Source organism: Crinia signifera, chromosome 1 (assembly GCF_055691185.1).
Source record: "Crinia signifera chromosome 1, ASM5569118v1, whole genome shotgun sequence".
In the NCBI taxonomy this organism is placed as follows: Eukaryota; Metazoa; Chordata; class Amphibia; order Anura; family Myobatrachidae; genus Crinia; species Crinia signifera.
The window spans coordinates 381,423,451-381,451,367 of record NC_139217.1 but is presented as its reverse complement, the minus strand read 5'-3'; the positions used below and the strand labels follow the sequence as shown (position 1 = coordinate 381,451,367).

General features: G+C 47.3%; 2 protein-coding genes across 2 annotated transcripts in view; both read right to left on the bottom strand.

Annotated features, from left to right (window-relative positions):
* Positions 1-27,917, bottom strand: part of LOC146012947 (protein Hook homolog 2-like) — a 52,724-nt gene that overhangs the window by 17,579 nt on the left and 7,228 nt on the right. The window lies entirely within an intron of this gene.
* LOC146030964 (protein Hook homolog 2-like) lies at positions 686-10,872 on the bottom strand. Its single transcript, XM_083158425.1, has 3 exons — positions 10,789-10,872; positions 9,994-10,134; positions 686-842 (listed from the first exon to the last, which is right to left on the bottom strand). The coding sequence occupies exons 1-3, from the start codon at positions 10,863-10,865 to the stop codon at positions 722-724; spliced, it is 339 nt and encodes a 112-aa protein (XP_083014551.1). The 5' UTR covers positions 10,866-10,872; the 3' UTR covers positions 686-721.

The following is a 27,917-nucleotide window of genomic DNA, read 5'->3' as shown; positions in this document are numbered from 1 at the left end:
ATGCCCATTGCACCTTGCACTATAAGGCCCCCAATACTCCTGCTTATGCATATGATGCCCCCAGCAGTGCTTCTCACAAAATGCCACCAGTAGTGTCCCTCATAAAATGCCACCAGTAGTGTCCCTCATAAAATGCCACCAGTAGTGTCCCTCACAAAATGCCCTAGTATTGCCCTCCATAGTCAGCACTGCATTGCACAGCATGCCAGCCCTCCCTTAGTCAGCACCACATTGCACTGCCAGCCCCCCTCCCCTATAGTCAGCACCCTCCCCATACACAGGGCCACATTGCACTGCCAGCCCCCCTCCCCCCTAGTCAGCACCGCAGTAGCTAACCAGCATCACCCTCTCATGAGACACTTGCCTTAGAGTCCCTTGCAGAGGTCTCCTTCAGAGGGCTGCTGCTGCTGCTGGCGGTGTCGGCTGTCTTAACAGCCAACGAGCAGGCAGGGACAGGTGCGCGGCTGCCGGCGGTTGTCACACTCAGTCAGCTGTCTGAAAGGGCACGGGCGGGACGGGTGCGCGGCGTCAGGAAGTACACAATGCGCATGTTCGCGCACAGTCCCGCCCGCCCCAGCCAGCACATCCACCTTCGCCGCATCCCACTGCTAAAGGGACAGCTCGCGGAAGGATTTTAAGGGGACAGCGCGTGGAAGGATTTTTTTTTTTAATCAGCACGGCATTTAATTAAAAAAAACGCAATTCTTACAGGAGGTTCACATCAAGCTGATACATAGAGCATACATCTCTCAACACCGCAGATCGTTCTTCGTCCCCGAAGAAAATGGTTCCTGCCCAAAATGTAAATTTCACACAGCGACATTCTTCCACAATTTCTGGTCCTGTAGATGCATAAAAAGATACTGGAATAAAATAGTCTATTTCATTAAGCGAACTTTTCAAGTACAAGCAACTCTAGACCCAATTCCCCTATTATTTGCAAACTTCGAAACATGGAATATACCTCCCTCCCAATCCCACCTAACTAGAATTCTCACAATAGTAGTAACGGTGGCCAAAAAGGCTATCCTTAACCTATGGATTAAGCCCAATATCCCTTCAGTTATGGATGCAGAAGCCCTCCTGATGAAATACATGTACTACGATAGATACAACACCATTAAGAATAATCAGATCCCCGTAGCTAAATTTTATAGAACTTGGGCCCCATATATTGATAGCAGGCCAGTCACGCTCAAAGAAGCCATATACAAAGCCTTTGAAAAAGCAAGAGACCCAGAAGAACCCACTATGCAAGATACGACGAAAAACTGAACAGCGTGAAATAGCGAAATAATCAAATACAGATTGATTATGAATGAATGACTTGCTGCTCCCCCCCCCCCCAACCCCCACCCCCCCATCACCCTATTCTTACCTCCCCCCCACCCTAACTTACAGTTGATGTTTAAGTTTCTCTGTTATTAATATATATTTGAAATAATTAGAAAAGCTGAAAAAATAAGGTTCTAGTCTCGATAAGAGATACACAAAGTAGACAAAGAGGTATAATCTATGATGACCTCACCACGCACCTAAAACCGCTATATGCTTAAAGAGAAGCATCAAATTATCAATAACACGGACATGCCGGTTTCAACAACACCTGTAAGGAATGAAACTATCGAAATGTATGTAAAACCAGTTGTGCCTAATCACATCAATGTAAATGCTATTTACTATTGACCAATGTTGGTCACCCAGCTGAAAAATACTTGTCTACTTGCGATGTCTATGATGATTTAATGTATGTATTAATGTATGAACCTTAATAAATATAATTTAAAAAAAAAAAAACGCAATTCACTGGCGGGCCACCTAAAACAACTCGGCGGGCCACTCGTGGCCCGCGGGCCATGGGTTGAAGACCCCTGGAGTAGTGGGATTGCCTGAGACTGTTAAAGGCCCTGAATTAGAATCATTTGTCACCACTACCCTGCCTCAACTACTGGGCATTCAGGAAGAATGTAAAAGCCTCGTAGTAGAACGGGTGCACAGGGTGGGCCCTCCACCAAAGCCACACGACAAACGAGCGCGTGCAGTCCTGTTTAAATGTCTCAGCTATGTACATAAGCTCTCTTTCTGGAAAGCATCCCGCAAAGTACAAACCCTGAAATGGGAGGGTAATGTCCTGAGACTATTCCAAGACTTTTCAGTTGAACTGTCGAAAGCGCGCTGAGCTTTCTCCCCCATCTGCTCGGCGCTAGTTGCAGAAAAGCACAGATTCGCACTAATGTACCCAGCGAGATTGAGGATTTTCCTGAACGACACCCACTACGATTTCTCAACGCCCGACGACGCACGTGAATTCCTCAAAGAACACTTCCACCCAGATGCCTCAGACATCACGGACCGCCCTGAATAACCCTCTGATTGCTGATCCTTCCTCATGCCCCAACGCTGATCCCCCCATGGACGTATTACTAGTACAGTAATGTACAACCCTTCTAACTCCCCAACTAATCCTGTATGCCCTTAATGACTTGTATACCCTTAATGAGTAAATCAGTACTCTTGATATGCATATAACCTCTAGTGGTCAAACCTCTAATTAGACATTTCTAGTTAAATTCCAAGATGAGTACCCAGGAGTAATTAAACGCATAGTTGCCAAGCTATATTTACCTCTCTCTCCTCCCCCCCCCTCCCCCCCCCACTCCCTTCACCCTCCCCCCCCCTCCCCCCCCCCCCCCCTATCCCTTGCATTACCCTGTTAGGAAGCCTTTCCTCGGTTCCTCAGTTTTTATATCTTTAGAAAGCCCATCTCAGGGAAATACCCAGTACACAAAGGGGTCACAAGCTTGCAGTGTACCGTTGGCTATTACCCCACCGAATTCTATAAGAATTCTGACCCTATTTCTAAAAGGATCATATTGAAATGTTTCACTATCACTGCTCCCGGAATGCCCACTTTGGTTCGAAGGAGTGTAGTATGTTGATCGTACTAACTTACCTATGTTCCACAGGTGCTATGTCTTGTGTTGTTTTGTCTCCCCCTCCCCCTCTTTCCTCTCATCCTCCTTTTCCCAGCCCAGACCACACAGTATATCCCGCGAACCGACCGAAGAAAACCAGATGGATCTTTCTCCCATTCCTATATGACTGACCTCAAGCTGGGCTCTTTCAACGTCGGAGGCTTCCATTCTCCAGTAAAACGCAGGAAAGTACTCTTATATTTACGCAAACAAGCTCTTGATATTGTCTGTCTTCAAGAGACTCACCTCCTCCCCTCAGAAATCACCAAACTGCAGATGTTCCAGTGGTCAGTAATTGCCTCGGCACCATACAATAGCAAAGCAAGGGGTATTGTCATTTTGGCATCAAAATCACTCCAAATATCAGTCAACTCGATTACCCTAGACCCAGAGGGCAGATATCTAGTAGTACAATGCTCGATTCAGGGCACAGATTATACCCTATGTTCGATATACGCCCTGAACAACTATTCCAAACCCTTTTACAAGAAAATCATAAGCCTCCTCATGCCACATGCATCGTCCTCACTAATTCTATGTGGAGACTTTAATCTAGCTTTCCATCCTATCCTAGATAGATCTAATACATCCAGTCATAATTGAAAATTACCTAATCTGGGTATCCCATTCATACTTAACTCCCTACAACTTGTCGACTCATGGGCCCTTATTCTGATCTAAGCGGTAACGGCCGCTTGCGGCCGTTCCGCCGATGTTTTCGCTCTGCGCATGTGCAGAGGGCACTCTGCGCATGTGCAGGCGAAATCGCCGCACATTTTTTTTTACCGCCGCAAAGGGGGTGGATAGGGGCGTGAGGGGCTACTTAGCCTCATTTCCCTATGCATACGCCCCGCATTTCATGGGCGTTCCCATGCAAACGCGGGGCGTACGCATGGTAATGAGGCTGTGACGCATGTGTTGGGGGCGGGCATCTGACATCGCCGGATGTCAGCTGCCCGCCCCCATACATGCTTTCACACGGACAAGTGTCCGTGAGGTCTATGGGTGCGGGAGCTGGTGGAGCGTGCGGCCCTGCCTTCGATGGTCGGCGACCATCGAATGCAGGGGGCTGCTCCAAGATGGTGGAGGCGTATCCCCCGCCATTTTCATGCGGACCGCCACATGTCCGCGTACGGACGGCCGTGGCGATCCGTATGGAAGGCGGGGATTCGCCTGCACGGTCGGAGCCGCATATGCGGCTCCGGCCGCACCAACCAGAATAAGGGCCATGGAGAGCACTCCATCCGACTCTCAAAGAATATACATGTATTTCTGCAGCCCACAAGACCTTTTCACATATAGACTTCATTTGCATATCTATCTCCCTATTCCCCCAGCTTAGTGACTCCCAAATACACCCTATCATACTATCAGACCATGCTCTTATCTCCATTTCGCTGAAAATATCCAAAGAATCCTCTACTTACAAATCCTGGCGCTTCCCAACACACCTCATACACTCCCCCAAATTCCAAGCCTTTCTCTTAAAAACCTGGCAGGATTTTGACACGCATAACCTACATACACTGTCCGAAAACCCAGCCATCTACTGGATGTCGGCTAAGGCAGTTCTCCGAGGAGCTATCATTACATTTGAAACCTCCCTAAAAAAACAGTACACTAAGTCCTACCTCTCCCAACAGGAAGCTCTCACCAACTCCTACTCAGCATACACGGCTCACCCATCACCAGCTCTTAAAACCAAATATCTGCATGATAAAGCACTGGTAGATGAAACCTTGCAAAACATGGTGGACAAAATCCAATTCTCAGCTAACTATAAATACCATAAGTTTGGCAACAAAACCAGCAAGCTTCTAACCAACATCCTTAACTCCTCCAGAGCCCCCATGATAGTTCACCCCCTAATGCTTCCAGATGGTACGCTGACTACTTCAAATACCCAGATCTCCCACATTATGGCTCAATTTTACTCTTCCATCTACAACGAATCACTCCCCCAAACCACCCCCACTATGGCTGACCCTCCTATCTCAACCGATCCAGACCCATGGTCCTCTCTGAACTACCCTCAACCCCCACAACAGCTTCTAGGAAACTTAGTGACTCCCATTACCTTAGAGGAAGTAACGAAGGCGATTAAACACCTAAAACCAGCAAAAGCCCCAGGCCCTGATGGATACACTGGAGATTTCTATCATACTCATATAGACAAAATGGCCCCAATACTAGTCTCAGTGTTCAACTACATATTGCAAAACAATGAAACTCCGTTTCACTTTAACTCAGCCATAATAAAGGTATTACCCAAGGCAGGCAGGGATTTATCGCACCCGGGTTCTTACCGTCCGATATCCCTACTCAACTGTGACTACAAACTCCTGACTAAAATCCTAGCAGATAGATTAGCTCTCATTCTCCCCCATATCATACACCCAGACCAAGCAGGCTTCATATCAGGTAGATACCCCGTTAAAAACATACGAAAAATCCTAGCTGCTATCCAGACCCAAAACCAAACCTCTACTTCCTCTTCCCCAGATTTAATTTTATCCCTTGATGCAGAAAAGGCTTTTGACCTTGTTTTATGGCCACATCTTTTTAACACCATGTCGAAATTCGGTCTCCCCCCCCAATTCATATCATTCCTCCGGACACTATACAACTCATCATCATCCCAAATAGCCTGTAACGGATTCTTATCGCCCCCTTTCCCGATAACTAGAGGAACTAGGCAGGGCTGCCCTCTATCCCCCCTCCTCTTTGCAATTGCCCTGGAACCCTTAGCTATGGCACTTAGAGCATCTACAAAATACACAGGAGTCATGGTCAGTGCAACAGAACTAAAACTCGCACTCTTCGCGGACGACATGATCCTGCTAGTCTCTAACTCTCTCACCTCTATCCCAGCGATCATGGATATCATCTCCTCATATAGCCCTATATCAGGATACAAAATTAACATCACTAAATCTGAGATCCTCCCGCTCTCTCCCATCACCCCTGACTTCATTTCTCACCCAACACTATCCCAATTCAAATTACAACATACCAGCCTAAAGTATCTTGGAATTCTTATCCCCCAAAAACTCCACTCCCTATATAAAATAAACTTCACACCCTTGCTATCCTCCATTAAAACGCAATTAGAAGGATGGAACAAATTACCCATATCTCTTCTAGGTAGAGCTACAGTCCTAAAATCTGTCATTTTCCCGAAGATATTGTACCTCTTACAACTCCTTCCGTGTACTGTCCCCAAAACCGATATTCTAACAATAAATAGACTCATGTCCAAATTTCTGTGGAACGGTAAGAGAGCTCGTATGGCTATACACAAACTTATGTTAAACAAATCAGATGGAGGACTCCGCATACCAAATATACAGCTATATTCATGGTCAGCCCATTTTCGTATAATCTCAGATTGGTTGACATCCGCCTCTATGTTCACCAATATTGAACTAGAAACAAAGTTATTTGCTCCCTACTCACCCTCTGCACTACTCCATACCGCTGGAAAACTTATCCCCCCCCCCACATTAGAGAACATGTACTATTTAGTAGCAGTTATGAAGCCTGGATTAAAATTAACAACTCCCTCCACAGAGACCACTCAATTACACCCTTCGTTCCATTATGGGGCAACCCCTCATTTCGACCCTCCCTACAAAATGCCCAGTACCTCTCCTGGAAGCGCAAAGGACTAGACCTGGCCACTAAAATGTTTGATCCAGGAGGAATTACACTGTCCTTTGCTACTCTAAAAGCTACTTATGATCTCCCCAATAACCAGTTCTTCATGTATTTGCAAGCGAGACACTTCCTAGACACAATCAAAACTAAAATGATAGCTACACAGGATATGGATCCCCTTCTACCCATATTTATGCTCTCCCACAACCACATTGTCAAGATGAAGCACCTTTATGACATCCTCTTATCCCACACAACCCCCACAAAACTGTCCCCTTCTACACTTGCCTGGTCAGTTGATATCCCAGACCTCACAGACCCACGCCTACTACTCTCAGCGATCCCCTCCATGATGAAACATCTACAGTCTTCATATTTGCAAGAAGTACACTTTAAAACCATTCATAGATTATACATCGCCCCCGCCCAATCCAAACACATGTCCCCAGATGCTAATGGTCGATGTCCAAAATGTGGCATGACGGACGCAAAACTTTATCCCTGCTTATGGAGCTGCTCTAAGATATTGAAATTTTGGAGGAAAGTAATGAATTTTATCAACTCCATGTATGACACCCACCTCCCCCTTGACCCCCAAGTATGCCTATGCCTGCGCTTTGACCAATGGACGTCTGCATTTAACTGCTCACAATACATCCCTCTTCTCACGATAATTTTCACTTTAGCGAAAAAGATCATCCTGACACACTGGATAGTCCCGGCCTCTCCGACGTTGACTGAGCTACACTCCAGACTCTACCAAATTCTCTTATTCGACAAACGCTCAATTCTGTTATCAAGCTCGACCTCCCCTATGCTCTTTCTCAAAAAATGGTCCCCTTATTTGAAGATGATCTCGGAACCTCAGAAGAAGACGGCATTGAATTTAATATCAACAGATGAAGATCCACTTGCCCACCACTCACCCTAGAATCACGTCACAAACCACCAACCCTGCTCCCTCTAGCGACAAATGTATTCACGAATACTATGACGACACGCTACAAGAGACCAAACGCACACATCTGTAATTCCCTCCGACAATAATTTATACTGTGACGGCTGACCCCCCCCTTCCCCCCCCCCTTCCTTTATCCTTCCACTATTACCCTTCTGTCTCAAATTGTCTCCCCCCTTCTCTTACAATAGAAATTGGTTATAGATACTAATTATATACAGTTTTTGTTTCAACTCTAAAGGAGTTATTATTACTTGTTAATAAAGTGCACTTGCTGCTCAATGCAACACGCGCAACCTTGAACGTAGGGATGAGCACGCCTTTTAAATATTTACATGCTCCGCTGATTTCCATTCTATGTATATGTGTTTCAGCCTATGACCCAGACATAGTTCACTGTTATGTTATAACCATGCCTCACTGCGTTGAGGTCTCGTTGTTAATTTCTGCAAGATTAATCTTTTGAAAGTACCCTCTGTAACTCATATCTTGAAAAATAAAAAAAATTTAAACTCAAAACTGGATCTGACTTATTGTGATATTACTGCTACTGTATTTTGTTGTGTTGTGTCGAATTTTATGGCGATTAATTTAATAAATTGTATTAAAGAAAAAAAAACACACCTAAATACCTATAAATGTAACCGACATGGAAGGTGGCCCCTCTTAGCTTTGGGTCCCATATCAGCTGCACCCCCTGCCCCTATAGTAGCTACGCCCTTGTATAGAACACATGGAATTGACAGGGAAGGTGGCCCCTCTTAGCTTTGGGCCCCATAGCAGCTGCATCCCCTGCCCCTATAGTAGCTACGCCCTTGTATAGAACACATGGAACTGACAGTGAAGGTGGCCTGTTTCAGTTCTGTGACCCTTCTACTACATACAGTGCCTGTTTGGCTCTTAGTCTACCTGCTACCACTATTCCCCACTCATATCACTACTATGTGCTGCTGGGTACCCTGCTCCTTCTGATGTAACTCTGCTCACCGGATCCGAGTCGGGCCGGCTGCACATAACACTTTCTAAAACTTATGTGCAGCCTCTGCGCGGGGGACACTGCAAGGGCAGTGACAAGCAGGCGGCGAACACAGCGGTAGCGGGCAGGGGACGCCTGTGAACGGAGAGCTGGGCAGGATGATCAGGGAGCTGCAAGGAAAGAAAAAAAAAACAATACAAATGAATGGGCAGCCAGTGATTGGCTGATTGCTCTCTCAACCAATTGCAGATTCATTTGATTCCGTCCATTAATTTGTATTCGGGCGTTTTTTCCCCTTGCAGTTTCCTGATCCTCCTGACCAGCTCACAGTTATCCCTCCCCCCCCCCCCCCCCCACCTGCTCACCGTTCTCTCCCCCTTCCTGCTCACCGGCATCCCCCGCCCGCTGCATCTGTGTCCGCTGCCCCGCCTCTGCACCTGCCTGGCTCACCAGTGTCCCCTGTCCGCTGCCTCTTTGTCCATCTCTCCCCCTGCAGCTCCCCGGGAGTTGCATATGATAAATCCAGTGGCGTAACTATAGCTCCGCAGCCCCCGCGGTGGCGGGGAGGCGCAGAGAAAGTTTGGGCGCCGGGGGTCTGCAAGGCTATAGTTACCCGCTGCTGTCTGCGGTACCTGCCTGCCGTGCCGTGACTGCCGTCACAGTCCCGTTTCTGTTAGCGCTGGCTCATGCTTCTATAATGAAAACGGACACATAGAAAATGGCTGCCCCCATACTGCAGACAGTTTTCTGTCTGCAGTATGGGGGCAGCCATTTTCTAAGAGTCACTTTTCATTATTAGCAGCAGGAGCCAGAGCTACGGGACCGTGACGGCACGGCAGGCAGGTACCTACCGCAGACAGCAGCGGGTGGGCAGGTATGGGCCGAGGGGGGGTGCAGAGGGGAGGGGGAGTGGGGGGTGATTTTTTTTTTGGGGGGGGGGGGGCGCATAATAAGTAGTTACGCCACTGGATAAATGGCATTCAAAACATGGCACATCAAGTGCCAAATCGTGTGTGACCCCTCAAGGGGGGAGCGGCAGGGGAAATCAGGTCCGACTTGGACAAGTTGGGCTAATGTATGGGGGCCTTTAGCCTGTGGCTTCCTGCTGCCTCCTCATATCACTACTCAGTTGGGGACTCTGCTCCTTCTACCATACAACTTTTAACCTCTGGATTCTTGATGCATCCATTCCACTCCGGCTGTTTTACTTTACAAATACAAGACTTCAACAAGTACAGCTGGCTCAACTCCTGAAATACTCTGTGTTGCTGTGCATAGTCTGATAATCCAACTGGCCTAGAGTCAATCTGGTCTCACTAAATTACAAGTTGTGGCCACACATCAGGCAAGGGATAAATAAGTCATAAAGCAGGTGATCTCTCTGCAATTCCAGGCCTGAGAGCCCCATTCCCTAGACCACTGCTCACCTGAGTACGTCCATCTCATCCCTGAGGGACTGCGTCTCATGAGCCAGCCCGGTTAGATCTTGGTTACGCATGTGCAGATCCTGAACCTCCCGATCCAGTTCCTGACATCGCTGTCTGTAGTCATCTCTCACGCTCTCCAGCCTGAAGTAAGCCCAGAAACATCACAAGTTACCTTCTACGCGGCCTCTCACATAGATCATCCAAAGCCACTGGGGGCACATGGACAGCCATTCATTCTGGACATTTAACCACATAGTCATTGTTTGTTTTTGTTTAGGGAGCGCTCCCCACAGGGCAGGATTTTTGGAGGGGGCTCCCTAAAAAAAAACAAAAAAAAAACAAAAACACAGATGAGTGTCCTGAGGCCGGGCAGCGCTTTCCGGAACTTACCCCAGCGACCTGGCTGTGTATGGCGTGACGTTAGCAAGGTCAAGCCGCAAACAGCCAGGAAGGAAGGAGCTGGGGCCGGGCAGCCTCAGCCAGGCAGCGGCTGAAGCGGAGCTCATTGCTCAGCTCAGCGGTGCTGCCCAGAGCCAAGGAGGGGGGAAAGACAGTGGCAATCCTGGAAGTGTTAGCACTGAAGCATAGCCTGGAAAGCTGCCTGGATTACCACGGAAGGGGTTAATAAAAATATGTTGCAACTGCTATAATCCCTATAATTTACATGTTCCCATATAGGCAGCAAAAACCGCCATCAAGCAAGCCCCACATGTACCGGATCGCAAAGCTCCTACAGCCATGCCTAAAGCAAGCGCTGGTCCTCTTGACTGTTAGGCCCCACCCTTCTCCCATTACCGATAGTTTTCCTCCTGCAGTTGCTCGATCTGACTCTGTAGCAGAAGCTGCTTCTTGCCAAACACTGGTGTCCCCATGCCCTCTTCCGACTGTTCCTGCTGCTACTTCAGGTTTCTGTTCATTAGACTCCTCTTCTCTTCCATGAGCACCGACACCTGATGAAGCGAATGAGGGGGGGGGGGGGGATCGGGCAACACAGGAGGGAGAGGAGCAAGGCCCACAGAGTAAGAAGGGTTAATAAAGAGCACATAAATAAGGGGTTAAGAGGAAAGTGGTAGTAACAAATATGGGGTTCCCTACAAAGACTATGAACATAGTAACCGTGATCTCTGCGGGACATTGTGGCAAGATACAACTCTCAGTGCTGACTGGCCATGTGATAGGATGAAGGTTCCAAGATGCAGCGGGGGAGGGGGGGTAGAACAGGGAACATACATGCAGCAATCTGCAGACTCTCCACCCCCATCCCCCCATGTTTTCCACAGGTTTAGATCCCTACCATACTTAAAGATTATAAAAAAAAGTTCTCAAACTCGGTCCTCAGGACCCCACACAGTGCATGTTTTGCAGGTCTCCTCACAGAATCACAAGTGAAATTATTTGCTTCACCTGTGGATCTCTTAAAACGTGTCAATAAGTAATGATTGCACCTATCGGGTGACCTGTAAAATGTGAACCATGTGGGGTCCCGAGGACAGAGTTTGAGAACCCCTAGCTTATAGGTTCGGACTATGTATATGGCTTTTGTGTAAACTGGTTTGAACAGTCTGGAATGAATGATGAATGAATCTTTCCTGAGCTCTCTTGACTGGATCATTTAGTAAATTGCAGAACGAAACAGGCTGGTTACGCAGATAAGAACACACAGGCTAGGCACGTTTCAGCATCACGTTCCCCCCAACACAGCGCTGCAGGGGGTGATGCTCAGGGTTAGGTGGCGGCTGGCAGCTGTGGCAGACATGCAGGAGGTTATTGTTAGGAGGTTGCAGGAACAAGACAGGGATTAAACTCACCCACATCTCCGGAGAGGCCAAACCAACCTCAGCTTAAAACTTTTTTAGAGGGTGAAATCACTCAATGAAGTGGGAGATTTAGAAGCCCGATCACCACAGGACAGACACCACACTGGGCGATTTCTGTACAATATACGGGTATTTACACTACCAATACTCGCCATTACTGGCAAGACTGGACCTTATTATAATAGAAATCTAAGTATGAGTGCAACAGAAAATCACACCCGTAACAATTAAAATTGCGAGTATTCATATGTTACTGATGATGGCAGATATCGGACTGCGAGCTGGATATATATACTGGGCAACATTTATACACAGCGGTAAAGAGGGCGAACCAACCAGATTTGTATTTCCTTCATGGGGGACCCGGTCTGCCTTCCTAAGACTTATACATGGATTCTTCACATTTGCACTGTTTCTATCTAAAGCAGGCATGTCCAAACTATGGCCCTCCAGTTGTTGTGAAACTACAAGTCCCATCATGCCTTGCCACAGATTTTCTATTAGGGAATGCTAAAACCATGGCAAGGCATGCTGGGATGTGTAGTTTCACAACAGCTGGAGGACCATAGTATGGCCATGCCTGATCTAAAGTGACTATGGGGCCGATTCAGGCTTCCGCCTGAATATAGTGAGCGAAGATTAGTCGCTCGCACCATGGGGGTGTTTTCTGGGGATCCCCCGGGTGTTGGGATAATCGTTTCCTGTGCTCAGACCCTAAAAATACAGGCTGGATTCACCGTCCTCTTTTTTTTGCCATTTGTGGATACTTGAGGGCAGATTTATTAAGCTCGGTGAAGTGATAAAGTGTCTAGTACTTTATCACCGGCCAAGCCGCTCCTGTCAAGTTACAGACTAGGGTAGATGTATGAAGCAGTGATAAGGGAGGAGAAGTGATAAAATGCCTGGTCCTTTATCACTGGCCAATCAGCTCCTGGTTGTCCCTTTTTAAACCCAGCCTGTACCTTAACAGTCAGGAGCTGATTGTTCAGTGATCAAGTACCAGAATCTTTATCACTTCACCAAGCTTAATAAATCTCGCCCTCGGTAACCCATCTACATTTTAAGAAAATATTTTTATAACGTGTGTGGTCTGTAAAAACACTGTTCTTATACTAATTTGCCCTAATGTGTTGGGTGAATTTCTGGTGAGAGGGTAGGATCCTCCTTGTACTCTATTGTGGATAGCAAAGGAAGGCCTCCAGGGAAAGCAGGAGACTTGCCCACCTTGCCGGGGGGCTGGGAGCTCCACCTGATTTTTGGGAGCCTCCCTGCCATTGTTGAAATGTTAGGAAAGTATGCCTTAAGGGGTTGGAAAGTGAGTATTGGTGGCCACAGGGGGAGGAAGTGGGGGGTTGGGGGCGCAGTAGGTTGAAGTTTTGCCTAGGATGCTGAGAAGCCTTACACCGGCCCTGACCACACCATATACCCCTTATACAAGTCAGTAGAGATGAGCGGGTCCGGATCCCTGGGATCCGGCAGATCCGAATATGGGGATCCGAGTCAGGACCTGAGACGGCTCGGGAGTTCCCACCTGAATTCCGGACCGAAAACGAGGCAAAACCGTCATCATCGCGCTGTCGGATTCTCGCGGGATCTGGATTCTATATAAGACGCACGCGCGCCCCGCCATCTTCACTCCATTATAGGAGAGGGTGGTTGGGATCTGTGCTCCATGCTCTGTGCCCCGTGCCCTGTGCTGTGATTTATTATTTAGTGACTGATTTTGTATTTTGTTGTAAATTAGGTGCTGCAGTGCTCACACGCAGGGGCTGCAGTGCTGCTGACTGTACACTCAGTGTACAGGGGCCGCAGTGTCCATAATACAAGGGGCTGTGTCCACTGTCCAGGGGCTGTGTCCATTGTCTAAGGGCTGTGTCCATTGTCCAGGGACTGTCTCCAGGGTGACGGGCTGTATCCAGTGTCCAGTGTAACGGGCTGTGTCCAGTGTGATGGCATATATCTAGTGTCCAGTGTGACGGACTATATCCAGTGTCCAGTGTGACGGACTATATCCAGTGTCCAGTGTGACGGACTATATGAAGTGATCAAAATTGACTAGAAATAAGGGGAAATTAATGTTGTTGAGCTCAATAATACTTTAGGGGCAAAAACAGGCCCAAAATCTGTTATTTTAGCAATGTTTAGCATTTCTTTAAAAAAAATCCAGATCCAAAACCAAAACCCGCAAGGGTGGTTTTGCCAAAACCAATCCAGATCCATAACACGAAGGGAGATCCAGATCCAAAACCAAAACTCGAAAAAGTGCCCGCCTCTCATCTCTACAAATCAGGCAACAATAGTAACCTCCTAATACTGTATTGCCTCTTACACATAATGCCACATGGATTGAGCCAAAATGCACACTATATCAAACGGATTGAGACAAAATTCACAATATGCTTCTCAAACAGGGGCATTGCACGCCAAAGGCATGCATCAAAAATTTACACCATAATGCCCATTACATGTTAAGCCACACACAATAATTTCCATTATGTATTATGCCAAACACCATAATGCCAATTAAACATTATGCTACATAAGTGCTGCTTACCTAAGTGCTCATTGCCAGAGGTTCCATGCTCATTGCCAGGGGTTCCATGCTCGTTGCCATATGGGATTACATCCTCATTGCCAAGGGGGAATACATGCTCATGGTAACTGGGGGACAGCCGCCACCAGGCAGAAATGACAGCCATTGACAGCTGGACAAAGAGCGCGGGGGCTGCCCTGCTGTATTCGGAGCACTGCAGGTCCCAGCTATTTGAAATAATACCCCTTTCACACCAGAAAATACAGGGACTTACCCAGGAATATGGTCTCAGGATCATGCAGGGACATTCCCGGGCTGGCCCCTTTTACACCAGCCTAGTCCCTGCATTTTCTAGTATGAAGGGGAGAGAAACCTCCCCCCCCCCCCCCCCCCCCCTTTAACCAGCTAAGTCATTTACCCAGCTTTATCTTTGGAACCAACTGCCCCATTTATATGAGAGATATCAGATTGAAGGACCAGCGATTTGGGTTCGAATGAGATCAACTTTGAGCTTCTGTGATGCCAGGGGGGGAACTGGCAGCCTTCAGAACTGGATGGGGGTGGCTGAATTAGCAGGTACCAAGTTATCCTATGGGGAAAACGTTCCAGGTTTGCCTGGCGGTATCTCTGGTTTCCAGAGGGCTAGCAACGCGAGGCTGGGCTCATTGGAAAGCCCCAGTCCTCCTCTACAAATTGGTGTGGGGAGTGGGCCTGGAGCTGTAGCTCCATCAGGCCCATTGATAATCCAGCCCTGCGGCTTAGTTCAGGAGCAGTCTCTGCACCCCGTCTTTGTTGAGCCGTTGCGCAGAATGTTCTGGGAACAGCCAAGGTTCTGGTCAGAGAGCCACAACAATCTGTAAGAATAATACAGAGAAATAAATGAGATTTGATTGTCCACCAACGTTTGGGAGGGAGATTAAATCCTAGGAAGGGGGGTGGGAGATTTATTTTGCTGTAAGATGCACGCACATGCACAGCTTAGAACCGGTATTTACACAACGAGCCAAGAAGACGTTAACTGAAATTATTGACGGCGGGTTCCAGCTATCATATTTCTGCAGTACAGACAGGATCATTTTTCTCTGACCTTTGCCTGATTTGTTTGTGCTGCAGGGTGGCGCGCGCCGCTCAGCGGCTCTGCAGACCTGTCATCTTGGAGACAGGTCAGGGTGGCGTTTTTAACAAGAAACCAATGGGAATGCAGCCTTCGCACTCCGAGAAGTGACAGCAAAGGTTTGGGGAATGCATTGGGTGAGAGTAATGCTGCGCCAATAACGGGTGCCAAAAGCCATCAGCACCGGTCATGGCACTTACACCTTGCCCGTGTGTAGGAGATGCCGATGAAAATGGTGGACACTGTGCATGTGCAGGACAATAGGTCACAATGCTGGGTACATGCCCATGGAGCGTCCTGGGGAGGTCTCTCTTGTTGACACCCATTAATGCCCATTCAACCCCAGAAGAGGATGTGCATGAGAAGAATCTCTCGAAAGCAGTGGCATTGCAATAGCCCCCGCAGCATACTTGCCTACTTTTGAAAAACAGTTTCAGGGAGACTCCTATAGCATATCTCCCAACTTTCCGTGGGAATGTCCCGGTTTTCGGGGACATTCCCGCATCTCTCCTGTGGCCGGCAGTGTCCCGCGGCGAGGGGGGGGGCTGTGGGGAGTTGCCCTGTCGGCTGGTGAGCAGCTGTGAATAAACGCTGTGCACATGAGCACAGCGTCTATTCCCGCAGCCAGGGGGTTGGGGGCATGGCTAGAGGATCACAGAGCCCCTGGGTCATGCCCCCATAGCGTCAAAATGGGGGCGTGACCTTGCGGGTGAGCCGCACGTAAAAGCCACGCCCACGAAATTAGGCCACACCCCCAAAGTTTTCCGGCGCGCAGTCCCCTGTCCCTCCTCCGGCTTCCAAGAAGTTGGGATGTATGTTATACACAGCCCCCCATATTACATTATAAACAGCAAGCCCACACACACATTGCACAATTTACACAGCCCCCCATATTACATTATACACAGCAACCCCACACACACATTGCACAATTTGCACAGTTACTCCCCCATATGACATTATATCATTATATACAACTCCTTGATACTATAGTACATTATATACATTCACCCCATAATACATTATAAACAGCCTCCCCCTATATTTCATTATAAACCCCCCCCCCACACACACACACAGGGGGTTATTCAGGTTGATTCGCAAGGCTGCGAAGTCCACCAAACCCAGCCCGGCGAACGCACGCCCCCCCCCCCCCCCCCCCGCCGCCCCAGCAAAGTGCGGCTTCGCCCGCATAGCAGCGAATGGATGTTTTGCATAAACATCCATTCGCTTTGCTGGGGTGTCCGCCCACATCATTCGATGGTCACCGACCATCGAATGATGTTTAGCGTGCACGCATATATAAGTGACTTTTCATATATATTTCGTATATATGCGTGCACGCTGGCGTGATATGGGCGGGCAGCTGACATCCGGTGATGTCAGCTACCCGGCCCACACACCCGCCCAGCGTTCTCATGGAAACGCCCATGGAACGCTGGGCGTTCCCATATGGTAATGGGGCAGCCCGGCGCTCCCCGCCCATCTCCGCCCCCCCCTTGCTGCTATGGGTGCGTGCACCCGGGGACCCGAAAGGTCGCCGTGGGTGCACGCACCATGCGCCTGCACATGCGCAGACGCACAACTTCGGTACTGCGTGCGAATGTGCGCAGTACCGATGCAATCTGAATAAGGCCCACAGTGCACAATGTGCACACAGTTTCTCTCCCATATAAAACAGCCGACACTCCCCAGTACACACAGCACTCACCTGGCTCTGTTGATCCGTCTAGGGGAGTGCAGGGACCGTGTGTGTGATGGGAGCAGGCAGTGTGGTGAGGGGGCAGCCGATGACAGGAGCAGGCAGACCCGCAGGAGTAGGGCTGAGGCACGGAGTGTGGTGGGCGGAGCCAACTCCGGAAGCTCTGGCTGCAGCTTATGCTTACTCTCCTGAAGTGCTCCGCCCGACTTCCTGACAGCAGCAGCTTGGCCACTCATATCACGACGGTGGCCAGCAGTGATGTTGCCGCGCAAACCCCGCCCCCTACATTTCCGGGCGCGCGCATGTGCAGTCCTGATTTTATGGATGGACCCCAAAAAACGGGAGGTGCCGGTATGTTTCCAGGGCAGCGGGAGGCTAATGCAAATAGCGGGAGCCTCCCGCTGAATGCGGGAGGGTAGGCATGTATGGGTACAGTACTATTGAAATGTACAGAAAACACTGCGCTGATAAAGCTGTAAGCACCATGGACTGAACACACACGATAAAACACAGATGTAATATATTTTTTATAAACTTATTAAACAATAAAAACAATTGTTTAGGTGGCCACCTGTAAATTAATTACTTAATAAAATATTCACCTATAAAAAGACGGTACTTATGTAATATCTGGGCTCCCGGTTTTTTTATGAGACCGTTTCCCCTCGCGGGACTCGCTGCGCTCGCCACGCTTCGGGCGCGGTAGCTCGCTGCGCTCGCCACACTATATAAAATCAACTCCATGCGTAGTTGGATAGTAGGGGTATGAAAAAATGGGGTGCATTTAACATGGGAGCCCAGATAATACATAAGTACCAGAAAGACATACATTCAATAAATCTCTGTTTACTGTGAGCCTCTACTAATCAATTTTAAGCACTATAGCATTAATTTCAGTCTCTCATTTTATGGTATACGGTCATTAGGTTGACACTATTAAAGTCGACCACTGAAGGTCAACAGGGCTTAGGTCGACACATTAAAAGGGTTGACATGGCTAAGGTCGACAGGGCCAACAGTCAAAATGTCAACGTGGTTTTTTTGGGGGGGGGGTTTGAGGTGACACGTGCCAATAGGCGGTATTTCATGCCCCACACATCCCAGCAGTGGCGTAGATAGTGTAAGGCAGCCCCCACTGCTGCTTGGGGGAGCGGGGGCTGCGTGGGTGCCGGCACAGTGGTGTAACAGGAGGAGTGGAGGAGCCAGCGCCGGTAGAGTCTACGGGGAGCGCTGGACCCAGGATGCTTGCTGCACCAACAAGCAGGAGCAGCAGAAACCCAGCCGTGCACCTCTTTCCCTCCCGAGTGCAGCATGTCCCTTCTCCCTCCCGAGTGCAGCGTGTGAGACCGGATTCTGGAGAGGAGTGCTGATGTGCTTCTCCCCTGCGGCTGCCCTGCTCAGACACATAGCAGGCAAATTTTCTCCGTACACCCGCGTCTGCCCTACAGACACCCGGACCTGGCAGCTGTATTAGTCCTCCCCTTCCACACTGAGGCACCCGGTCGCTGTGCCCTGCAGTCAGGCACCGGCCGGGTAGAAGCAGGTAGTTCACACCATCAGGCACCCAGAACATTATGGGAACTAGCCCCCTGCTTAGGCACCCAGCAGCAGGCCTCCTCCTCCCCAGCTCTCCTACCTTCGTGGCAGGATCCCCCTCGCCCCGCTCAGACACCCGGCGTCTGCTATGCTCAGGCACACAAAAGGCAAGTTACCTGCGCTTCGCTCCGCACCTCCCCTCCTCCCTTCTGGCACCCTGACCCAGCAACTGTGTCCCCCCCCCCCTTCCTATACCAGCTCAGGTACCCTTGCCATACCCACTTAGGCACCCAGACGCAGTATTAATCTCTCCACCCCAACTAGTCAGGCAGGGGCTGTGCCCCCCCCCTCATCAAGCATCCAGCAGCTGATGCATCCCCCCCCCCCTTCCTTCAGACATCCAAACCCTGCAGCTGTCCTAATCACCCCTCCCCCACCAATCAGTCTGGCACCCTGCTGCTTTTACATTATGCAATTGTTTAAATGTCCATAATCACAACCATACTTCTTTAATTGTGAAGATTAAATAACAATAAGTGCTTGAAGTGGGAGTAACCACGCAGCAGCTCCTGAGTGGCTGCCGGTTCGCGGGCAGATTTGAAATGACGGCGGCCATAGGTGGACTGTACACAGAGGGCCTCCTTGCCGCCGTACAGAGCCACCGCTGCTGCCGCTGACCAGAGCCACCTCCTCCTTAGGTAATCGTATTTCTCTCCCTGCTGTTACACTCTCTATCCCTGCTGTCCCTATTTTCACTCTCTTTGTCCCCGTTATCACTCTCTTTGTCCCTATGTCCTTGCCATTCCTCTCTGTCTCATACTGTGGCATAATGTGATTTTTGGCCCATTAAGTGTGAATTTTGTCTCATTCCGTGTGGCATTATGTGAATTTTGGCTCATGTCATGTGGTATATAGGGCCTTATTCTGGGTCGTGCGGCTGGGCCGTACGCGTACGTTCCGGGCTTTTTATTGATCTGCGCATGCGTACCATCTCCATTGCGCAGGCGCGACCACTCCACAACGCTTACGGACGGGTCTCTCCGTGCGAAAAAACCTGTACGCGAGAGTACGGTCATTGGGGGCGGCATAGGGGCGTGTTGAGGGGAGCGGCCGAAATAATGAGGGAAAAATGGGCGTAAACATGGGCGTACACGGGGGTGTGCACCAAAAATGAACGGTGCTACTACCGCTCGATCGGCTAAAGCACCGTTCATTTCGGATACAAAACAGGCGGCCACCAACCGCCACCTCAGACCACCCCTACAGATACCGCATGACAGCGGACGCCTGGGTTTGCTAATTTACGCTGATTACTACTCAAACACATACACCTGAATGCAATAAGCAATGCTGCAGTCTATTAAGTCCAAACCATTATTTCACTACCTGCAAGCCACACACAGCACTGAAACACCTTGGAAGCTTATCTTTCTATACTTCTCGACATTTAAAGGTCTGTTTAATTTAAGGTCAGAATCTTTTTAAGACCTGCTTATATATGCTAAGGTAGGTATTTGTAAAACATTTATACACATTCACTACGTGCTTTCATAGACTTTACACAGTAGCACACTCAATCTACACAAGTCGACATGTGTCAACGTGTTCACTCTAATACAAACATAGGTTTTGTATTTATGATACAATAACATAAACCACATCTAACACCTACAAAGGATGTTTCAGCAATGTTTTAAGCCCATGCCCACTATTTTGCGCACAATCTTTGTATAGTACCCAAAATACAGAACTGTACCACTTTCTGATCTGCTATGAATTGGATTTTACTACACTCTGGATGTAAGATGCCACCAATCACATTATTGCACTCACATCTCTCTAACAAAGGATTCCTACATCTGCTTATGACACTGTAAACTCATATATATTTAAATAGTTAAACATGTTTGTTCACAAGCAATTTTATCATGTTTGGCCGATTCACACATCTTTAACATCCCTGTACCAAGACATGACTGTTTTTTTAGGGAGGACACATATGCATTCCTACACAAATGTCCCTTTTGACCCTTGTTTGTCTACCTCACCCACTCCATGAGGAAATCATTGTTCTGGACCTGCTTTTACCTACTAATGTAGGAGCTACCTCACCTGCACACAAACTGCTTTCTCACCTATTAAGTTGCTCTGCACATTTGCTGACACAAACTAATTAGCTGGGAAAAGTTGGATATGAACATGTGAATGGCCATGGAGAGGGTTACACATGGGAAACTTCTACCACACTTCAAGAAATGCTCAAAAATACCCTGGTCAGTAAGTACACATAAATGTATTATTTGTTTCACACAAGAAATTACACATACAACAATTGTGTTGTAATTGGGAAAATAAATTTATTTGCTGTTCAGCATCACAGCTTATTTGCCACTTTAATATCATAAATAAAAATAAAATATAAAATATACACAAAAATAAAAATCAGCCAGAACAAGAGGTTGCATATCTCCAAACATGTGTTACCCTGCAAATGCAATGGTGAAAGAAATGTGGACCCCAGAATACGAACTGCAACAACCAGGGTGAATACTAAGCATGATACACACCACCAAAAATTTATCCTGCATTTCTAGAGGTCAAAATAAGAACTTTAATGCCCATGGCACGAAAATGGATCGATGGCCAACTCAGGAAGTGGATGTCCAGTGCAATTTAAACATTTGGGGTCCAACCACAGAGGAAGTGAACCAGGTGTCATTAATTTGGCCCTTTTTTCCCCTTTTTAGATGGGGCCGTGGGGACAGGGGCCTTTGGCTCTGATGGCTTGCGCCGTCTTCCCCTACTGGACACAGAAGGGTCAGCAGAGGTGGAAGGTTGGGGAGCAGCTTGGGGTGGGCCAGCAGATGGGGCATTGTCCCTTAGGGACCTGGCGGTGGTGAGCAGCTCCACCAGAATGTCATTCTGGCGGCTGAATTGCTGGACAATGCTTTGCATGCCAGCCGCCAGAGTGTCATTCATGCGGTTTAAGGCCTCACACTGCTGCCTCTTTGTGGCCTTCCAATCTGCCAGAAATTCCATAACCTGCTGCTGACAGACCGCAGACTCCTCCCCTTGCTGCTCAATCCTCTCCAGCATCACCATCCACCTGGCATCCCATGTGTCCTGTGGCTGGGGGTGTCGTGTTGGTGGAGGCTGGACCACTTGCTCCACCTGTGGCTCTGCAGAGGAAGATGCTGCCGGTTCATCCTGTGTTTCTGCTTCTTCTAGGATAATAATTGAAAACAATGTCACCATCACATACACACAAAAAACTATCTTTCCAAATACAATGCATTACTGTGACTTACCATCAAAAGCAGCAGCAAAGACCTCCACCGGGAGCTCACTATCCATATTGGATATCCCCCTGACCTCGGCCACATCAATAACATCCAAGGCGTCCTGCTCCAGGGGGGTATATTCCAAATTATCTGGCATAGGCCCCCTCCTGGTGGACATGCTGTGGTTGTACCGGTCAGTCATCTTCCTCTTCAGTGTAGTTTTGAAGTCTGACCACCTACAAGTTCAAAAATACAAATATCACCATGAGATATGTGCACCACTGTGCTAGTGAACATCATGACTACGTTACATTTCCTAGTGTGGGTGATGTTATGTTTTTTAGGCATATGTTTCCCACACACACATTAATGTCTCCATTATGAGGCATTTCAGTGTCTCATCTCATTCATTAGGCCACTAAATGCACATACATAGATCACTATGCAGAAATGACATCATCCATGGCCAAATTATGCACCTCCACCTGGTGTGAAACTACACATTCCACCATAGCTTGACAGTGTTGTTATTATGGAGTAATTTAACTATGGGAAGGCATACTGGGATGTGTAGTTTCTCACCAGCTACATGTTTGGACATTCTTGTTTCAGTAGCATCATATGGAACATGTTACAACAACTCTTTTTCAACAACACACTTTCTGTTGTCCCATCACATACTTCACATGAGCAGAACTGTGCCCATAACCTCACATCACACCAATGGTGCATGTTTCATATATAAATGTGGGTTATTAGACATGGTTGTGTTCACATGTCACATTGAAGTGTAGAACTATCTACAAACACACCTTTCTATTATTCTCAAAACATACATGTAACATATGTACACACATATGACATTATCAGGGGGAGAAACACACTTGCCTTTTCTTCACTGATAGCCAATCTCTGACCACTGGTGACACCTGGTTCACTTCCTCTGTGATCTTCTCCCAAAGGTTTCTCTTTGCACTGGCACTCGGCTTCCTGGTAGCCAATTCGATCCATTCTCGTGCCCTGGGCACTAAAATTCTCAACTCTGCCTCTAGAAATGCAGGGTTTCTCTTTTTGGTGGTGGTATCCTGCTCAGTCCTCGCCCTAGATATGTATACTTTAGAGCAGAGAAGGGAAAGGGGGGACATGATAGAAACTTTCAAATATATCAAGGGTTTTAACAAGGTACAGGTGGGAGACATTCTTCACAGGAAGAGGAGCAGCAGAACACGAGGACATGCACTGAAACTAGAGGGAGGAAGATTCAGGGGAAATTTGAGGAAGAATTACTTCACAGAAAGAGTAGTAGATAAGTGGAATAGCCTCCCATCAGAGGTGGTAGAGGCAAATACAGTAGTACAATTTAAACATGCTTGGGATAGGCATATTGATATCCTTACAAAAAAATAAGGATCAAATAGGGTTTGAGGTAACATGTTTAAAAAAGGGGCAGACTAGATGGGCCAAGTGATTCTTATCTGCCGTCACATTCTATGTTTCTATGTTTGTATGTTTAGATGTTGCAGCTCGTTTTCTGGTGGCCCCAGTTCTCTCACCATGCATCTGCTGGGTCACACCTGTTTGGAGAGATGCAACCTCTTGTTCTGGCTGGTTGCTTGGCCCTTGTGGAGCTGGTGGCATTGCAGTAGTGGCTGTTAGTGAGGGGCCCCCTTGCTCTTGGGTCCTCCTTGTCCTCTCCTGCTCCCTCTGCCTCAACCTTTCAAGCAAGAATTCTGCTCTTGCTCTCTGTAGAGCATCTTCAGCTGCGGAATCATCTGAGCTAGACATGTTTGCAGCAATTCTGGCCTGCATCTGACTGAATATTTATATGGTAAACTCCCGCCATGAACAAGGGGGCGTATACTTTTCCCCGCAATGTAGTAGCTAATTTATGCCGATATTTCCCGCCGATAATTCCCGCTTAAATTACGCAGGTCTCAACGCACCTGAACATTCACCTGTACATGCACATACACAGGTTGTTGACCATTGTGTGCTACATGGTTAAATGTGTGCACCTGTCATTCCAATGATGAGTGTTTTCAGGTGGTATCTGTTGGAGTTCGTGTATGCTTTCTGAATCACATTTAAAAACATAACAACGTTATAATGCTTTCCCTACATATGTTATGAGGATGAAATTGTCATACACCAACATGTTGTATTGTGCCTTGTTATTAGCGTATGTATTAGTAGATGGTTGCGTGTATTATTTTCAGCACACTGTATATACAGTACGTCTCTACATTGAAAACGTTGTATTGTGCCTTGTTATCAGCGTATGTATTAGTAGATGGTTGCGTGTATTATTTTCAGCACACTGTATATACAGTACGTCTCTACATTGAAAACGTTGTATTGTGCCTTGTTATCAGCGTATGTATTAGTAGATGGTTGCGTGTATTATTTTCAGTACACTGTATATACAGTACGTTTCTCTATAAATTGAAAGCATACTGTTGGTTATGGTGTGTGTATATATCTGAACGGTCCGCGTAAGTTTCTATTCGCATACATTTTTGTCAATGTAAGAAGGATTAATAAAGTTAATACTAAACAAACAAGTTTTTAGACCAATCAGCAACCACCAAAAGTTATATATGTACCTGCAATTAATAACTGCGCCATTGCCAATATGACTTCAACCAGGGCTAACGCCTTTTCTAACCAGGAGCTGGTGGTCTTGGTTGAGGTGATGGACCGGCGCCTGGGGCCCAGGGGCCCATATGTGTCCAACATGGACAAGCGGCGGGCATATAATGCTGCCCGCCGGCTTATCTACGCCGGACCGGCGTCCGCAGAAGCCTGGCCCAAGTGGAGCGGCGCTGGTCTGACCTGCGCCGGCGGCAGCCAGTGATGCTCTGCTCAATTCGCCACCATATTGCCCGATGTAAGTATATATTTACTAATATGTCTGCGTTTTTTAGCAATGATTTCTGTACTTTTTAGAAATATGTTCGTGAGTATGTGGGTGTATAGGGGGTGTATAAGGGGTGTATATGGGGTGTATATGGGGTGTATAAGGGGTGTATAGGGGGTGTATAAGGGGTGTATATGGGTGTATAAGGGGTGTATATGGGTGTATAAGGGGTGTATAGGGGTGTATATGGGGTGTATATGGGGTGTATAAGGGGTGTATAAGGGGTGTATAGGGGTGTATATGGGGTGTATAAGGGGTGTATAGGGGTGTATATGGGGTGTATAAGGGGTGTATAGGGGGTGTATAAGGGGTGTATATGGGTGTATAAGGGGTGTATAGGGGGTGTATAGGGGTGTATATGGGGTGTATAAGGGGTGTATAGGGGGGGGGGTATATGTACTCGCTCTGTTTTGGGGTGTAGCATATCAATTAGTTAGCATGATAAATGTATGAAATATAACAAAAATGATAATTTGTAAGGTTATGAGCATGACTAATGTGAATTTTTCATTCCCCCATTTTTATGAAACCCAACCTTCGATTTCTATGCCATCAACATGAACATTTCAGCACGCGCCAGGGCACGCATGGAAGCCCGGTAGGAGGCAGCCCGGGAGGAGGCAGCCCGGGAGGAGGAAGAGGAAGGCCGTGAGGAGGAAGAGGAGGAAGAGGAAGGCCGTGAGGAGGAAGAGGAGGAGGAGGAGGACACATTGGGGCCTGCTGGAGCACACCCCATATCAACATCCCCTTCCACCAGCCACTCCCCTACCCCCACCCACACCCCTACCCCCACCCACACCCCTACCCCCACCCACACCCCCTCCCCACCCCATTTCCAAACCCCCTACACCTCCCCACCACCCACCCCCAAACCTCTCCAATCCCCACTCCAACCCACTACCTCTATCCCAAGTCCTATCCCATCACCCTTGCTCCTGACCCCCCCAACCACCGGACACCCAACCAGCGGCGAGCAGGATGGCTCAACTAGCCGTAAGTAAATAATGTGGCTAATGTTTACCTACACATTTCTACACATAAACAATCACAACAACCACATATGTGTATCCAACATCAACATTAGTTGCAACATATCACTGCAGGGCGACCATGAGGTGTGGCCTGTCCTTCTCTAGGAACAAGGGTCCCCTTGGTGGTTTTTTGGAGTGTGGCCATGCCTCACCCCTTGAATAATTGACATAACAGTACATCCAATGACATATCCGACATTAGTGGTGTTGTAGTTATGTGGGTCCAGGTGTTGTGTAACTCCACTTCACAGCATGATGTGCAACATTAATTTAGAGATTGTTTTGTTAATAGTGTGTGAGGCCATGCGGATGCATGCTTTACAAACATAGCTTTAGGCCTATAATTTGTACAGCAATGTCCTAAATTTAAAATAGTAAGGAGTGCTTAAGCCGCAACAATGTCATAACCCAAAAATAGCACAGCCTAATTGTGAGGTTAGAGGTGAGTCCCCCAAAACAAAACTACCAATTGGGATACAGCATACATTCATCCAAGAAGGAGTAATTAATTTAATGTTATGTAATATGTACAGTATGTGTGTGTCAACAGAATAGTATTTAGGACCGTGTTTACAGCAGAACCATCTTCAATGTAGTTGAAAAATGTATGTGGCCTTCACAGTTAACTCCCAAATTCATATTATGTTACAATGCAACAAACATTTGTGTATATGATATATTAAATATACTGTAATGTTTTTTTTCCCTTCACTACAGACACAGAACAGCACCAGGATGATGTTGGGGAAATTCTGCGGGAAATCTTCCTGACATTATTTTATTTAACGATTCTTTTTGGCCGACTGGAGGCCCTCCTTTAATTTTTTTTTCCCCCCTTACTCTGTTTTGTTAAAATAAATGTTTTTGTAAAGTTAGAAGTTGCCTGTGTTTTTAATCATAAATATGTGAGAGGGTTTGTAAGGGAAGGTACATACAGATGTGTAATGTAAGTTATATTGGTAATTTGAGGTGAGGGGTAACCATTGATGTGTGAATGTGTGTGTTTTTGAGTTAAATAACACATAGTGAAAATGCATGAATGTTTAATGTTGTTAAATTAAAACATCACACATAACATCAGGGTAGGTATACATGTTACACATTTTGGACAAACTAATTATGGACATAATTTAGTACATACACACAAACAACAACATAAATTTATTTAAAATTAAAAGCAATGTGGGGACACATAAATAGTGATTGAAATGCCACATTAGAACATAACAAATATACATGTAATGAGGGTTAAAATGTTGTGTTATTAGGGTCTTTATTAAGATAGACAATTGAGTTAATAGAAAACAATAATTGAATAACAATTTGAATAATTAATTAATTGCCTTAATTATAGTTGAAAGGCAAGATTTGCAGGTCCATATATGTGAAGGGTATGCCAGCGTGCACGGACGTACGCTCACTCTCACGAGCGGTGACATAAGCTGAGTTTTCCATTGAAAACAATAGCGACCCGTCCGTGCAAGCTGGCGTACGCTCAGATTGCCGCGAGAAGTCGGTGGGAAGACGGACGAGAGACGCCCATAAACGGTGGCGTACGCTCTGTTGTACACCAGTTGTCGGTGTCTAAGGGTTGATCCGTCCGTGTACGTTGGCGTGCGCTCAATTGTACGCCACTCCCCTTTGTCGGTGTTTGTGCCCGTACGTATGCGGCTGTTTTGTGGGTGGACTTTACCTTAACGGCCGCGTACGGAAAGCGTACGTTGATATGGAACGTACGCACGTTTGGCCGCACCAACCAGAATAAACTCCATAATGTGATTTATGTCTCATACCGTGTGTCATAGAGATATTTTTGGCTCACACTGTGTGGCATAATGTGATTTTTGGCTCATAATGTGTTCCGTGGGAATTTTGGCTCACTCCATGTGGCATAATGTGATTTTTGACTTATTCTGTGTGGCATGTGTAAGGGGCATTAGTACTAGATAGTATAAGGGGTCATACTATTGTGTTTAATAATAATAATAATAAT

Bases quoted from the DNA above. Each gene is read 5' to 3' on its own strand.
- LOC146030964 (XM_083158425.1), bottom strand. From the start codon at position 10,865: ATGGGGACACCAGTGTTTGGCAAGAAGCAGCTTCTGCTACAGAGTCAG. The intron at 10,135-10,788 runs GTAATGGGAGAA...GGCTTACTTCAG, and splicing joins CTGCAGGAGGAAAACTATCG to GCTGGAGAGCGTGAGAGATG. The intron at 843-9,993 runs GTGAGCAGTGGT...ATGCATCTACAG, and splicing joins GATGAGATGGACGTACTCAG to GACCAGAAATTGTGGAAGAA.